We start from the raw sequence: 16,946 nt of genomic DNA on the forward strand, positions 1-16,946 counted from the left end.
TAAACCTAAAGCTATATTCTAGGTATGCCACTTAAGGTCTAAAGGAGCGTTTAGACGATAAATATTATTGTCAATTTTAAGGTTTTCAACACTATCATACGTAAGAGATTCTTTAGACGATTAACGTTATTGTCAATATTTAAGGTTTTCAATATTGTATTGAAAATATATATTGATCGTCTGAATGCTCCTTTATTGGTCTATTCAAAAATACGATGCTGACATTCGCTCGAGTTTCTTGCTCAACCAATAGATGCAGCTGCAGTAATCAAATTTTGTTAATGTTTTACTGCCTCGTCTTGTTAAGCAGACTATGAACGTTTATATGATCGTACGACCACGATATGTATTGATTTTTATATTGAGGTTATGTTCTTTGATGTGCGAGAAAATTAGGAATAAAGAAATGATCATACATTTAATAAATATTATTGTTGTATAAAGATATATGAAAGTAGAAACAACGTAATGAAACTTTCCGAAATAATGGCCAGTAAACAAGGAAGAGATTTAGCACTGTCGATGTTGCGAACATTACCTAGACTAGCTTTAAATAACATTCGAAATAATCCTGGTGCAAATAAACCTGTTAGTATTATTCTAAAACTATATTGTGTGTTTATATTTTAATATGCTTGAAATTAAGCTTCATATGAATATTTGAATAAAAATTATATTATTTTTATCAATATTTTCAAATTTTTAGCTTTCATTTTTATGTCTTATATTTTAGTTTAAATAATATTGTTTGGATCAGTATATGTATATGTAACATGATAATTTTTTATAAATATATAAAAATTTAATTTGAGAATTATTTTTAAAAAATGTGTATTTCTAACAGTCAAAACGTGGTCGAGGTCAACATGGTGGAAATAAGCACGGAGCAGGTAATAAGGGATCAGGTCAAAGACAGAATTTTTTGCGAATTGGATATGAAACTGGAAATAACCCATTTTATCTTAGATTTAGTCGTGAACCATATTATAAAGGGCACCAGTGAGTTGTTTAATTTCTATATAAATTTTATATATAAAATTATATATAAAATGTAATAATATTGATGTATATATTAGAAAACTATATTTTAACTATGACATATACTTGAATTTTTTATTTAAAATTTTGAAACTTTTATATTAGTTTAAAAATAAGTTGAAAATTGGTATTGTGTATCAAGTATTGTGTATCATATAATATCATTTTGCTTTGTATATATTTATAGTTTAAGAAGAGAATATCCTCCTTTATCTCTGCAACAATTGCAACTATATATTGATACAAACAGAGTAGATTCATCTAAACCTATTGATCTTGTATCTATAATCAACACAGGACTATATGATCTTAAAGTAGAATGGAAACACGCAGGTGTTCATCTTACAGATGAGGTATTTAAATTAATATTTTTATATAGGAACATTAAATATTATGTTTTCCCAAGACAGAAATTGCTTAAAATCATGTCTTAGGGAGCCGATAACTTCAAAGCAAAAGTCAATATAGAAGTCCAATGGGCCAGTGAACCAGTAATTGCAGCAATTGAAAGAAATGGTGGTACTATTACTACTGCATATTACGATACTCATTGTTTACATGCAATAAAGGATATTGATAGATTTTTTACTACTGGTAAATTTTTAAAGCATATTAGAATTAAAAGCTTGATAATATTATATTTAAAACATGCTTAATATTTAGGAGAACCAATACCACGCAGGCTATTACCTCCGACAGATTGTTTAGAATATTATATGAGCGCAGAAACAAGAGGATATTTAGCAAATCCTGAGGAAATTTCTCGTGAACGTTTGGTTTTATCTCAGAAATATGGTTACGAGCTACCAAAAATTGAAGATGATCCTAATTACAAAATGCTTGTGCAGCGTAAAGATCCTAGACAATTATTTTATGGTCTTGAGCCTGGTTGGGTTGTGAGTCTTAAAGATAAAGCAATTCTGAAACCTAAAGCCGATTATCTTAAGGAATTCTATTCAAGTTGAATTATTTCTTTCTAGAACATATTTAATAAATAAATAAATAAATAAATAACATGTAAAAAAGAAACTGTGCAAAACTGAACAGGTTGATGCCTTTATTGTAGAATAAAAGAATTAAATTTTAAACCGTGGTAGATAAATTAATTACACATACACACTTTTCAGCAGGCTTGAATAAATTATAATAAATTAAAATAATCTTAAATAAAAAGATTTTTTTTAATTAAAACAAATACAAAGTTATTTTGATAGATTTTGTTTTGTATTTTTCATACATAATTTGCTTTCTTAATTTATTTTTTTAATAATATTTCATAATTATAGATAATAAATATTACTAGAAAACATAACCTAAATATACAGCACTTTTAATATGAATAAGAAAAAGTAAGTAAAAACTAGTGATCCCGTTATCAAGCAATGGAGTATTATCTGTGCAGTGAAGTGGAATGGAATCAGTAACTTTCTATGGCTGTGCTTCGATCCACTTCTCCCAATATAATATTTAGGTACATCTTGCATTAACGATTCAGAAATGGCATTCCGCGTTGAGTCCGAGAAAGATTATGGATTTTTACTAAAAAGTTTAATTGCCGGCGGTGAGTTAAACATTTCTTCTAATAAAATGTCACTGAATAATAATAACGCATTTTCATTTAATTATTATTCGTTTAGAGCGAAATATTATGTGAATTATTTATTATCAACCATAGTAGAACAGTTTCATATTTATGATAACATTTGTGCCGTTATTATTATTAAGGAAAAGTAGTAATCAATTTCAAAGAATTTGCGATATTATTACATAAATTGCTTGATAATAAATAAAGATTGTTTTATTAGTAATGAGCATTTCACAGGGGTAGCTGGAATGTGTTCAAAAACAACAGTAGCTCCACTAGATAGGATAAAAATATTATTGCAAGCACATAATAAACATTATAAACATTTAGGTAAAGAATGCAACTTTGTAAAGAAAAAATATATAAAAACAATACAATCGAAGCATTAACTTCTTTTACTACATAGGTGTCCTTTCCGGATTGAAAGAAATAATTCAACGTGAACGTTTTATTGCTCTTTACAAAGGAAATTGTGCTCAAATGATTAGAATATTTCCATATGCAGCAACACAATTTACTACATTTGAATTATATAAAAAGGTAATTATTAGTAAATGCAACCTTCTGTATTGAAACAATTAAAAAAATAATGTCAATTTTTTCTGGGTAAAGTGGTTCCACAGAGCGAAGTAACCGTTATTAATATAAAGACATGCTCATAATTTAAAGGTGAGCTTTTACAATTTAGATTCATTTTTGGATTTATGTATGCAAGTGAATATATTGCATATATACACACATAAATACACATATAAATACACATATGTAAAATATTTAATAATTTACCTATCTTCTAAAAATGTTTAATAATTTATTTATACAAATATAAGATACATACATACAGCTTCAATGAAGGGAAATAAATACAACATTCTTGTTGAAAAAATTAAATGTATATAATTGAAATTATAAGTAAATTAAGCTAGTTTTTTATTTCTACCAGTATTTAGGTGACTTTTTTGGAACGCATACTCATACAGATAAGTTTCTGGCTGGATCTGCTGCTGGTGTTACTGCAGTTACATTAACATATCCACTTGATGTCATTAGAGCCAGACTTGCTTTTCAAGTTGCCGGAGAACATATTTATGTAGGGATTGTACATGCGGGTATCACAATTTTCAAAAAAGTGAGTTCATATTTCATTAAATGTTATTAAAAGACTTGAAGTTTTGAGATTTAAAGATAATATTACTGTCATAATATATATTAACACATTTGCATAAAAAGATGTGACTAATCTACATTTGAAATTACTTATTCTGATCTCATGTAATTAAGCTTTTGTTGAAATGCACAAAAACATATAAGAAACAGCTGCATTATAAATATATATGTAATTTATATGAATAGGTAGTAACAGCAAGAAAGTTGACATATCAATTAAAACATAGAGTGCAAAGTTTAGAGCTTTTTGAATTGTGAATTGGTTCATATATTATTACCACATATTCATTTGTAAAAAAAATTTTTTAAATAATAACTCCAAAAACAAAAGAAAGTAAATTTACATAAAATACTATCTTTTTAATAATCGAACTTTGATTAATAATAATATTATATCATTGAATCTTTCAGGAAGGTGGTATTCGTGCATTGTACAGAGGGTTTTGGCCAACTATTATTGGCATGATTCCGTATGCAGGATTTTCATTTTATTCATTTGAAAAACTTAAATATTTATGCATGAAACATGCACCAAATTATTTTTGTGAAAAATATGACAGAAATACTGGTATGACTAATTTAAAATTTGTATCGATTTATTGAAATAGAAATTTTACTTTCAATAATAATATATAAATTAATATTTTTCGGTAAGAGTTATATAAAAATAGAAGAGATATTTGGTCTTTAGTCAAATTTAACAATTTTCTAATAACACTTTTGAAAAATATTTTAATTAATATAAGTATACAAATACTTAATACCCTGGGGACCGGCCGCTCTGACAAGCATATAGCCTGAATTCTCGGGTGTCATTGGAGCGACTGAAAAAGATTCAAAGCGACCAATATTATATCTGATATATTGATAACGGTTTCGTATTATTCAAACATGTGATGTAAAAACACTTTCATTTAAACACGTTTATAGCATCCATTGCTTTTTTTATTTAACAGCAGTTAAAGTTTTTATAGGATACCGCATGAAGTATGAAAGACGCGAATTCGCGTTTCCGGTCCCCCAGTGTTAAGAATTCTTTATACATTTTTCGACAAATAAGATCTATCATACAAAATCGTAATTAAATTTTATAAAATGCATAATTCCAACTTGTGTAATTGTCTTTAATACTTGGTAAAAATTATATGTTAATGTAACTATAGGTGGTTTAGTTTTAACGATACCAGCAAGATTATTGTGTGGAGGTATTGCCGGTGCTGTTGCTCAAAGTTTTTCTTATCCATTAGATGTTACTAGAAGACGGATGCAACTAGGTATGATGGATCATAATACTCACAAATGCAAGTAAGAGTCTATCACCGTTATAATGTGAATATAAAAGAGGATATTTAATTCTTTAATGATTTATTACACAATATTTAATTATAATTCACTTTTAGTTCTAGCATGTCACAGACTATAAAAACGATATATGAAGAAAATGGTATTGCAAAAGGTCTGTATCGTGGAATGAGTATTAATTATCTACGAGCTATTCCTATGGTATCAGTTAGTTTTACAACATACGAGATCATGAAACAAATATTACATTTAGACACTGGAATAAAATTCTAATTTATTTAATCAGAAGTTCTATTTAATCAGAGAGTTAATGTCTCAGTTCTTATATTTCTATTAGTGGTAAAACGCAATTGATATTAATATTTTTCTACAATTACTGGGACAAAAATATTGTTTGATTTTTACTTTGCAACATAGAGGTGATTCTTTCAATCTAATTTATTATCTATATGCGATAAATTTATGTAAGTATGATATGCCACGAATATGTGAAATATATGGAAAATATTTGCGAAGTATACATAGAATAAATATTTAGGGTGGACCAACTAACGTGACCACCTGAAATATTTCACTTGTTTTTAGTGATATAAAAAATGTTCCAGGTACAAGTTAGATGGTTTCGAAGGGGACATAATTAGATATGATTAGCTTTTCGTAAGTGACCGCGTAGAAGACATACGAAGGTCACTTTCTTTTTCTAACGAAATCATATACTTTTCTATTATATTAGCCGACTTAGCTAAACATTTTATACAAAAAATTATTAATCTATAAAGTATTAATAAAGTATTAACCTATTTATACCGACAAAAATATTAGCTTAGCAGATATTCTAACTTCAAGCTTGATTCAAATTAGCGATCGCAATGAGATCAGATCATGCCAGGTCAGGTCACCAATCAAGAGCTTTTCATTTCATTTCACTGAACTGCCTGTCTATTGCAAATGCTCCTACTGGATTACGTGCTAGCAATTTTGACAGGTGCCTGATATGACGTGATTGGACCGTATCGTGGTCGCTAGTCTGAATCGTCCTTTAATTTTGTCAAATTTAGACATAGAGATTAAGGAAAAACACGACATCCTTGAGCTTATGTTGCCTTTATCTTTCGTACGTTAAATTTGACAAATTAAAGTTATAATATTTCTTAAACCAATGGTTTTTCAGTGCACATAAATCGGTTAATACTTTTTTGTAGAGAATGCCCATATGAACCAGCTAATGCTATAAAAAATATATCATTCCATTTAAAAAAATATCAGTGACCTTCATATGTTCCTTGTGTTCGCCTACGGAAAAGCCAATGTCAGATTATGTCTTCTCGAAACCATTCAAGTTGTACTTGAAACATCTGTCAGCATTATCAAAAACAGGCGATTTCCAGATGATCACGTCAGGTGATTCACCCTGTAGAAACACGCACACGCATATATATACGCAGTGGTTGATTACGTACAATTGATATTAATCTTCGATATCACAGTGATAACTACTGCTGATACAAAACTGATACTAATTTCCCTAATGCCGTGGTGATAATATCAAAGTGTCACCGTTTTCTGATACTATGATGATGAGCAGTTGGTTATAATAAGGATACATTATATGTGAAAAACTATTTTTTTATCTATATGTAATTATTATTTTCATATTCGTTTCGCAAATGACTGTTTTGATTATATGAAAAAAAGATTGCATTACATTTCATATAATTAGTAATATCTTATATATACAAAGTTAATAAAAATTTTAATAACACTTTTTGTACAATGTTACCATATTTACAAATTGTAGACCAAAGATCGTTATATAATAGTATATTTTTATTATCATAGTAAATTAGGATTCAATTTAGAATTTACCATAAACTCGCTGTACATAATAAATGGTTATTAACGTAAAGGATACATGTAATGATAATTAAAGAACAAAATGATAATTGTAATTTAGAATTTATAAATAAATTATCTTTTTTGAAACTACAGCCTTCAATTTACACCCCTTAATTAATTCCTTCTTAATTATGACCGAGGACAAAATAAATTATTTTAAAAATTATAAGAATTGTAATTTAAATTAATTAGTGATGTACAAAGAAAGGATAAGATGTTTCCAAATCTTGATGCTTGATTCAAGAAATTATAAGAAGATAAGAAAGTTCGTGTAAAATTTTAAATATTTCTTTGTTTGCTAAATTAATTACACATGAATAATAACTGATAACAATGACTATCATTGTTGACTAATTTGTCAATTAATAATTCTACAGTGATGTGTTATTATACAATTTTATCCAATCAATTTTTATGTCATAACTTTTTAACATGCTTCGTCAAAAATTATCTTAAAACAAGAAAAAATGTTTTTTGTCATACTGTTCAAATTAAGTAGATATGTATAAAGCGTGATTAAAATATCTGGAAATCACTACAAATATTGTTTCCCTTCGATTAAATATCTTGATAAAATTTTCTTCAAAACAGGACATGCGGTGTATTAAGAAAACAATTTTGAATATAGATTTATGTATGAATCCTTTTTATTTATTTAATTTCTTGAATACACTGTATGAATTATACGCTAATTAATTTCAGAACAATTTATATGCATAGCAATTTGTCGTACTTTAAACTTAATGTCACATTATCAGTAATACATTTGAATATCTTTAGTTAGTAAACTATGCACTTTAATAAATAATTTTGCTTATTGCTGGTTTAACTTGAAATATTTATTTTTCAATTGAGTGTCTTGTAATAAATGTTTTTTTGTACATGTACTTAAAATATCACTAGGATTATGTAATTTATAAATATGACTTTAATCATAAAAATTTACCTATTTCTATAGAAATTTACTTTTAAAGTTGTTATATGTTAAAATACATGCGAATAATTATTTATGTATTAGTCTTCTTATGACCAGTAATTAGTTTTGCTCATATCATGTCTTGCATTACAGTAGTTCAATGTGTAAAAATGATATAAGACTCTCTAAATATGATAACATTTCTTTATTTATCTAGCTTCTGTTTATAATGAGACGACATAATATCAGTTCAAGGCATACTGTTTACTTTGCTTCAGCAAGCCAGTTTAAAATTTGTAACTTAATGTGTTCAAGATACACAAAATCTAAAACCAGGGACGCATGCTGAAAGATAAAAACCAAGTGCACACACATAACTTGCAATTGCTTGAAGTATTTTTTATGATTGATATAAAATGTTCCAAAAAATATTGTAAAAGATATTACTTCAAATTGATATATACAATGTAGTCTGTATGTGATATATAATAATTATATACAGCTATAAACTGATTGTTTTGCCCTGAATTTATATACATAACAGATAAGTTTGAAGCGTTTTGTTTTAATTTGAATTTCTGCGTGTGCATCGGTGATCAATCAGCTTTTGATAAAAGCATACTCATTTTTAGCTTAGTTTAATCTATGATCACTTTGTAAAAATCTGCATGTAAGTACATAAAATATTGACATTCAATACCAAAATTAAGGTGAAACAGAAATAACCGGATTTATGACTTTTACACTTAAAAATAAGTGTTTTTATCACATTATCTAAAGTAAAATTTGACAAATAAAGAAATAATAATGTTTTAAAGTATTGAATCTTTAAGAATTAATAACATATAAGAGTTTATTTGATATTGAAATTTGTCTTATATGAAATACTTTAAAAAGAAAATAAATAGAGCAAATACAAAATTAACTATACAAGCTCTAAGATCTATTACTGATTTTACTAAAAGATATACTTTTAATTAACTCAATCTGCTTCATCTGTTGATATAATACCATAATTTTTTTTCTATATATAGGAAATTTTACCTTTATTTCTTTTATAACCCAGAAAATATGTGTAATATATAATATATAAAACAAAAATGAAAAAATGCTTAGCCCTGCATCAATGCAGAAAAAGTTACTGTATCCACAATGTTATGGTTTCTGTGCTATTTTCTTTTACATTTACAGTCTTAGTAAATTGCTATAGTGTGCACCTATACATTTTTCGTTTTTTTTTTTTTCTCTTTATTGTTACTATTGTATCGTTTCATTATGCATATGTTCAAATTACATGTTTAATTCTATGAATTATGTATTCCGTGAATACATTCAATGCTCATGTATACAATGCTTGTGTATTGACGAGTATGAATGATTTGACAACACATTAAATTCATTAAACTTGCATTACACATGTTTATTTACCAGAAGCATTATTTTATATCTATTAATTAGTAAAAAAGTTGTCGGTAGGTTCATAAGCAATTAACTTTCAATTTAATGATTGTGAATGCATGAATTCATTCAGTATAAAGTGTGTGTTTCACTTAGGAAGTCTTGACAGGATTGATGCAAAAGTTTTTTTAATCCTTAAATTATAAAACATGAGATAACCGACGATATTTGTATTTAATATTAATATTTAAAAATTATATTTAGGCAAGCAGGTTTGAAAAATAAAAACAGCAATGAGCGTAACTAAAATAAAATAAATGCTATGGAATAAACATGACTGATGGACTTGCACTAAATTATTTTGTAAGATAATTATAAAAATAAGACTTGTACAAATTATATTTTGATTTACTTAATAAAACAATGTCAATACTATAAGCAAAATTATTGACTGCGACAATTGTGATTAATTAATACGTATAATGCTATGTTACAATCATTAACAAAATTCACTAGAGAATTTATTTAATTGTTTATATGGCACGATTTGTATATGCCAAATTTACTGTTGCATCAACCCTTTGTATATTTCCTTCAAGTGGAACATTTCATGCTCCATTCACACTAGCAATTATGTGACACTCTCTTAAATATAGACTATTATTATTTTGGTACACTTTTTGAAACCTTAAACAACATTATTTCTATTCAGTACACGCAACAAATAATTTTGCTCGTATAAACAGTTTTTCAATAAATTAATATTTCTTCAAGGTTTCAAACAATACCATGCACAGTTTTTTATTCGCACTACTTATTATGTTCATTTCTTCTGTTTTGTTTCTTGATAATAAAAATACAAGCAATATAATGAAAGTTGTAGAACTCAATGTGATACGTGAATTTTAATTGGTACGTGTGTACATTATTGTTTGTTGTTTTTTTTTCTATTTGTATACATTTAATGTTGTGTCTACATGAATGGTGTGGGACACACGCAAAATACTCGGTTGTGTGCCATCTCTCAACAAGACACCACAAAGAGTCATGATATAATACTTGAGACTATAATGTAATGTGTAAGGATAGCTGTAGCCTCACACTTTATTGATGTTTTATCATAAATTATGTTCAGTGGCATTGCTATGAAGCCTGAATCATTTCTGTACCCCTACCTTAATAGATAACTCAGGGGTTTCGATTGTTTACAAGAAATAATCTGGTGTCCGCCTAGTAACATGCGGCTCACCGCGCCTTGGAGCCGGATCAAATTGAAGGCTGTAAAGATAAAATACAAAACATTGTACGAAAATGAATAAAAAATAATTCATATCAACATTTTTGCTCATCAATTATTTCATTTAACATAAAATCATTATACTTACAATGAATATTTTAAAGCATCATCTAATTCCATAATTGCAGCTTGATTTCCACAACGATAGCAGTAATTGGGAGCTGAGAATATTGTTACAACATTACGATCATGACACCTGTAATGAGAAATATATATACGTATGGGATACAAAATTTTATGATAATAATACCATAATATTAATACACAAATATAGTACAAATTAAATCATAAGTAAACATTTCCAATAAATATACCAATTATAACCCTCCATAACTAATTGATGTGCTCGTGATACTAATGTCAGGCCATTAGAATGATTAAAAGTTTCTGAAATATCTTGTCCGAAAGTATACCCTGCTCCTCGAGGAGAAATACCCCATCCTCCTCTGTCATCTGGATCTGACCACAAAAGATCACACATGGGTCCCTAAAGTAATATGAATAATATTTTACATATCTTCCATTCTTCCTTTACAAATTTAGAAAGTCAACTATAAATACTGACTTCGTGTGGTACTTCTTGAAGACGGTCTAGAGCACGTATATGATCTAAAGTATCGATCGAAGGTGATAAACCACCATGTAAACAAAATATTTGACCATCTACCAGAGCAGTTAATGGTAAATAATCAAATAGATCCGTGAAGAACTTCCATACATTAGCATTGCCATATTTACGTAAACATTCGTCATAAAACCCATATACCTGTGTGATTTGCCTTGATTCATGATTACCTCTTAAAATAGTTATTCTTTCTCTATATCTGACCTATGAAAACAAGATTTTATATATATTATAAAGGAAAAATAGTGTATATAAAGGAAAACAGGCAGTTCTACATCTGTATATTCAATTTACATATATATCTGTTTAAAAGAGTTTTACCTTGAGCGCAACAAGTAAGGTAACAGTTTCAACAGAATAATAACCACGGTCTACATAGTCACCCATAAAAAGGTAATTTGTATCTGGTGACTTGCCTCCTATTCTGAACAATTCCATTAAATCATGGAATTGTCCATGTACATCTCCACATACCGTTACAGGACATTTTACTTCTTGTACATTAGATTCTTTAGCTAAAATTTCTTTTGCCTACAAACATATATTAATTCCCTGATATTATTTATTATTATCTAAAAATGTTAAAGCAATATAAAGATAAATAAATACATAATTGGTTAATTTAGAGAATAAAAGAAATGATTTATTATTATCTATCTAAACACATTTACAATATAATAACAATAATATTAACTCATTAATGGTCAAAGTTGCGTTAATGCAACATTTCATTCAACCTTTCTTTTTGATTTACATTACTAAATTTTATTGAATCCATGTTGCAATTATGAAAAGTAACTTCAAGAATCTGCTCAATATCTGTTTCATTACTATTTCTTGTTTCATATAGATCCTATAATTTTATGAAATTAAAAAAAGTTGGAATATTTTATGATATATTATTTTATTAAAATTATTGTTTTTGTATTTCCAATTCATACAATGGGATTCTGTGATATATCTATTATTTCAATAGGTTTTTTTTAAATTTATAAGCAATAACTTACTTAATTTGGGTTTTGTAATAATATTGCATTTACAAAACATTTACACATTATTTCACTGCATTGTTCTCAATGAGTTAATACAACAAATTTATAACTAGACTGGAAATATTTATGCAAGTTCATAATTTTATAAATGTAATTGACATATTGACACCAAGGCACTTAAAAATAAGTCATAGATGTATCATTCGGGTTCCTTTGGTAGAACTCAGATGATGCACATGTGAGTCATTTGCTTCGAATGCATTAAACAAATGGAATCCAAAAATATAAAAATCTGTTTTACATTTCAAATACGAGTTCTCTATTTTGAATACTTTTATATAGTTATACACACGTACGCGCGCGCGCACAGAGAGAGAGAGAGAGAGAGAGAGAGAGAGAGAGAGAGAGACAGAGAGACAGAGAGACAGAGAGACAGACAGACAGACAGACAGACAGACAGGCAGGCAGGCAGGCAGAGAGGCAGACAGGCAGGCAGGCAAGCAGGCAGGCAGGCAGGCAGGCAGGCTGGCTGGCTGGCTGGCAGACGGACAGATGGATCGACATACAGACAAGAGTTTATTTATAACAAATGAAACAAAGACATTTTTCAAAATATTGCAAATTTCCGGTAAGAAATTAATTTTTTACATTCCTGTTAAATTCCATTAACTTATACAGCAAAATTAATAATACAAGAATAGTAATACAATGAATTAATAAACTACAAATATTTAATGCTAATAGTCAACAAAGTGAAACCTAAATTGGGATTTATTTTTCCTACTAATTATACTTTACTATTGACTACTTCAGATATATTTTATATTTTTACATATTACATGCATTCTTGATACTGTTGCATTTTAAGATTTCCCATAAATGCATAAAATTCCACAGTCTAGTAATAATGTTAATATAATTTACATAAAAGATAGTAAAAATATATTTAGGAACAATAGTGATAATATAATAGATTAGATAATACAGTTGATTAAGAAATGACAGTATAAATATACAACTTATACTTTTTATTTTCTTCCGCATAGAAAAGCATTTAAAGCAAATTACTTATTTATTATAATATATGAAGCAAATTTACAATCTATAAATATTCTATAATTTGCAAATACACAGATAAATATGACATTTTGTTGTCTATAACAATAAGTATTGTTGTATTTCAAATAGTTATTATTAAAAATTTCCAAGCATAATGATTAAACATCGTTTAAGCATTATGTATGAACAAGTATTACATATACAAACATCTCGAAGACGAATACAATCAAATAAGATAATTTCGACATATCACAGGTGTTTCAAGCATTGAAGCATGAAAATTAAAATACTCTTTACATGCTGCAAGAGATCTCATTCGGGAAGTAAAAATAGAATCGTGGGCTGATTCGGCAAGCTTGCTTGGTTTGAACAAGTTGCAGTGTAAATCCAAATAGCAACGAACACGGTGGTTTTTGGAGCGTCTGATCGTAATTTTAAATAATATCTATCAAGAGTGAATTTGTCGAAGTTGCGAAATACATTATCGATAATATTATTTCTATATATAAAACATATTCAAATGTATTGCAATGAAATTTGTAATGACACGTCAAATTATGCTCTCGGTGGTGATCAGTAGAATACGAATAAACGAGCGTAAAACAGCGTAACAAAATTAATTGTAAGCCAAACGAGAGATATCTCAATAAATAAGGGCTGAAAGAATCGACGTGGTGATAATTTTTTATGGATGAGGGAAAAGTGTATGTGTACCTTCTCGCACAGAGATTTTACTTGGCTTTCTGTTAGTTGTTGGCAGTTATTTAATTGTTCTATCCACTGATCGAGTTCCTTCAACGACGCCTTTTCCTCCATCGTACAAATCTACGTATGAAGTCTACGGATAGCCCGCACTCTTAGCACATGTAATAAAAGTAAAGCGAGTCCGTCCCGTAAACTAAATCATTCGGTTTTACTGGAAAAGCTTCGTAACACAAATATCCCGATCCAGCACACACTCACAAAATGGCCGATTGCGAGTACGGACGGTGACGTCACATTAAATTCATGCGTGCTTCACTAGCTATAACCTAGATTATCGTGCCGGCCAATCGCGTTCTGCATTTAACCCGCTTTTACCAATCAGAAGTCGAGTTTGCTTTTGTCGCATATATGTTATTGTACACTGTGCAACTGTGACTGCATCGTTTTAACAACTATGATTACATTTCTATTGGAAATATCGGAGCTTTTCAGTAACGTAGAAATGCGGGATAAAATTTGGTGAAGATGAAGAAATATTTTAATACAAGATATATGATGGTTTCAGAGCTTGACCGAGGATTTCATTTCACACCGTACATCCAATCACTTTGTAAATATTACGTTTGTTTTGTTACCATGTACTAGACATGAGAACTCACCAAATTCGATCAACGTGATATTTACGAAAATGTCAAATTTATTTAAATGCAAGATACAAAATGATAGTTCTTAAAATACATAGATTGTATCATTTTGAATAGGACAAAATATGTATGTATGTATGTATGTATGTATGTATGTATGCATCAGCCATAATGGCGATTGATTTGTAATTAATTTTATAAATTTTGCATTGATTTTTGTATTTTGATTATCACACGATAAAGTCTGAACGATTTTCTTCGAGAGAGAATATTTCAGCTAAGCTAATTCAAAGAATTCAAGAATTTCGAAGAATTTCAAAGAATTCAAAAGGATTTCAAAATTCAGAGTAAGGTAAATATTTGATTAAAATAAATACAGCAACAATTAAGAAGTAAATAATTTATAAGATTATGTTTAATAGGATATACTTGCGATTAGAGTGAAAGTCTATTTATTTAATGTTTATAGAAATTTGATTTGATTTAATGTGATATTTTGATTGTACCAATGTTTCTCTTTTTTGATACACGTAACTGCCTCTTTGTACACTTGTACTGAATTTATTTTATTGTACCTATACATTGTTATGACTAATTTGAATTAAAGGTGTAACAATTAATAGCATCCCACCAATAAATATTGTCTAAATTTACAATATTTTGTATTTTGGTATGTTGTACAAGCTTTTACATATATTTGAATGTTTATTTCGATTTTGTCGGTAAAATGATTCTTTTTGAGATTTTTTGAGCACACCGAATTTATAACCGATTCTTACATGGTATGATAGTTTTCAAGTAGTTTTCGAGTAGAATTGAGAAATACAAATTTTAAGGCGAAGAAATCTATTTTAAAAATTATGCTTGTATAAAATTTGTGCACAGCGTACGATTTACTTAGACGCCATTTTAAGTATGTTTAATTATGTACAATTGAAGAATGATTTGAATCGATGGTTGTATACAGATGCACGTGGTGATTACTTTAATAGATCAAGAAAGTAACTCACATTTACTTCGCTCAGAAAATTATACAGTATTTTTTGAAAAAGCAATCTTGTTAGTTGTATAAAAGTATAATGTATTCAAATTGCCGCTACTAGTGACACCGTGAGATCAACGTTATTAGAGAACGGTCGGCAAAGTCGTTATCGTTATGTTATTGATCTGCAGTGGAACTAAACAGGGCAGCCCCCTAACTTTATTGGTTTTTATATATGACCGCGTGGTGCAGCATCTGTATTGGAATTGTGTTGTTGTTTCGGTCAGCGTTTGTTCAAATGTTGGTTACAAAACATGCAATTTCTTTGGATAGGTGTACAACGACTTGCATGAAACACGCTTTTTCTAACAGCAATGGTTTCCTTTACTGCAAATATTTAAACAATTAACGGTGGGGCCACGATATGTTGCAAGCATGTGACGGCATAAGAAGAAGAATGTCGATCCCCGGCAATATCGATGAAATATTCGAGGTCAAGGAGTTGCTTCGAAAATTTCGGACGATGTGGATGTGTTCTGATGTAAAGACTGTGGTCCAATCTACAGTCATATATTGGGTTGGCATCATTAGGTGATAATGATAAAATCCGTAATCGCTTAGTTGCCAACTCAATAAATATGTCTCGATAGTTATATATTATAACGAAAGCATAGAAAATATCCTCCAAAAATTGAGTCGCGAAAAGTCAACATGGAAGACATCGAGATCCTTGTTCTTACTGGACATGCTATAAATGTCTCAGACAGAGATTGACACACTTTACTCATCTCAGTCTGTCATGCAAGAACAAGAACTTTGATGTCATACATGTTGATTTTTCACGACTCAACTTTCGGACGATTCTACGTAGCAGGTATCGAGACTTTATAAGACCGTCGATTGGACCACGATCGTACACACATGGTCTGGGAACTCTTATGAAAGGGGTAAGGCTCTTAACGACCGATGAATATTGTTCAATTTAACCGCAGTAAGGCGCTTTGATTGATTGCTTAGGATTTTTTGTGTAACGCTATCGTGGAAAAATAACCCAGACCCGATCGTATCTGCCCCTTTCTCTCTCTCTCTCTCTGTCTGTCCCCCCCCCCCCCCCCCCTCCCAATGCGGCCGTGGACACGACTCACGGTGGACCGAGTAGTACGGGAGGTGAAAGAAGGAAACAAGATCACGATAATGATTATAGAGATCAACTTTTTTTTTATACGATTATTATGATTACCTTACTATTACTTTGTATTTGACTAATGTCAAATAAATGTTATGTAACATAAATATTTGCTTCATTATTAAAAACCTTTCTAAAGTCTAAAGTTATACTA

General features: G+C 29.0%; 3 protein-coding genes and 1 long non-coding RNA gene across 4 annotated transcripts; 3 read left to right on the forward strand and 1 right to left on the reverse strand.

The window, feature by feature from the left end:
- Positions 1–302: 302 nt before the first annotated feature.
- Positions 303–2,126, forward strand: LOC126914637 (39S ribosomal protein L15, mitochondrial). Its single transcript, XM_050718805.1, has 5 exons — positions 303–588; positions 845–999; positions 1,226–1,391; positions 1,473–1,632; positions 1,702–2,126. The coding sequence occupies exons 1-5, from the start codon at positions 469–471 to the stop codon at positions 2,001–2,003; spliced, it is 903 nt and encodes a 300-aa protein (XP_050574762.1). The 5' UTR covers positions 303–468; the 3' UTR covers positions 2,004–2,126.
- Positions 2,127–2,243: 117 nt separating this feature from the next.
- On the forward strand, positions 2,244–5,967 carry LOC126914636 (solute carrier family 25 member 16-like). The gene is made up of 7 exons (XM_050718804.1): positions 2,244–2,599; positions 2,861–2,953; positions 3,030–3,163; positions 3,567–3,752; positions 4,202–4,358; positions 4,954–5,095; positions 5,191–5,967. The coding sequence occupies exons 1-7, from the start codon at positions 2,536–2,538 to the stop codon at positions 5,363–5,365; spliced, it is 951 nt and encodes a 316-aa protein (XP_050574761.1). The 5' UTR covers positions 2,244–2,535; the 3' UTR covers positions 5,366–5,967.
- Positions 5,968–8,090: 2,123 nt separating this feature from the next.
- On the reverse strand, positions 8,091–14,244 carry LOC126914977 (serine/threonine-protein phosphatase 2A catalytic subunit alpha isoform). The gene is made up of 6 exons (XM_050719307.1): positions 13,990–14,244; positions 11,546–11,755; positions 11,165–11,428; positions 10,914–11,086; positions 10,688–10,795; positions 8,091–10,580 (listed from the first exon to the last, which is right to left on the reverse strand). Exons 1-6 carry the CDS (start codon positions 14,089–14,091, stop codon positions 10,508–10,510), a joined length of 930 nt encoding a protein of 309 aa, XP_050575264.1. The 5' UTR covers positions 14,092–14,244; the 3' UTR covers positions 8,091–10,507.
- Positions 14,245–14,403: 159 nt separating this feature from the next.
- LOC126914979 (uncharacterized) lies at positions 14,404–16,899 on the forward strand. Its single transcript, XR_007709980.1, has 2 exons — positions 14,404–16,553; positions 16,624–16,899. It is a non-coding gene; the product is annotated as an uncharacterized LOC126914979 (long non-coding RNA).
- The last annotated feature ends 47 nt before the right edge of the window (positions 16,900–16,946 follow it).

Source organism: Bombus affinis, chromosome 3, assembly GCF_024516045.1.
Source record: "Bombus affinis isolate iyBomAffi1 chromosome 3, iyBomAffi1.2, whole genome shotgun sequence".
In the NCBI taxonomy this organism is placed as follows: domain Eukaryota; kingdom Metazoa; phylum Arthropoda; class Insecta; order Hymenoptera; family Apidae; genus Bombus; species Bombus affinis.

Excerpts from the sequence above, each read along its gene's own strand:
- LOC126914636 (XM_050718804.1), top strand. The coding sequence starts at position 2,536 with ATGGCATTCCGCGTTGAGTCCGAGAAAGATTATGGATTTTTACTAAAA. Across the intron at positions 2,600-2,860 it reads AAAAAGTTTAATTGCCGGCG|GGGTAGCTGGAATGTGTTCA; the intron begins GTGAGTTAAACA and ends AGCATTTCACAG. Across the intron at positions 5,096-5,190 it reads CATAATACTCACAAATGCAA|TTCTAGCATGTCACAGACTA; the intron begins GTAAGAGTCTAT and ends ATTCACTTTTAG.
- LOC126914977 (XM_050719307.1), bottom strand. The coding sequence starts at position 14,091 with ATGGAGGAAAAGGCGTCGTTGAAGGAACTCGATCAGTGGATAGAACAA. Across the intron at positions 11,429-11,545 it reads CCTTACTTGTTGCGCTCAAG|GTCAGATATAGAGAAAGAAT; the intron begins GTAAAACTCTTT and ends TTGTTTTCATAG. Across the intron at positions 10,581-10,687 it reads GATGCTTTAAAATATTCATT|CCTTCAATTTGATCCGGCTC; the intron begins GTAAGTATAATG and ends TTATCTTTACAG.
- LOC126914637 (XM_050718805.1), top strand. The coding sequence starts at position 469 with ATGAAACTTTCCGAAATAATGGCCAGTAAACAAGGAAGAGATTTAGCA. Across the intron at positions 1,000-1,225 it reads CCATATTATAAAGGGCACCA|TTTAAGAAGAGAATATCCTC; the intron begins GTGAGTTGTTTA and ends ATATATTTATAG. Across the intron at positions 1,392-1,472 it reads GTGTTCATCTTACAGATGAG|GGAGCCGATAACTTCAAAGC; the intron begins GTATTTAAATTA and ends ATCATGTCTTAG.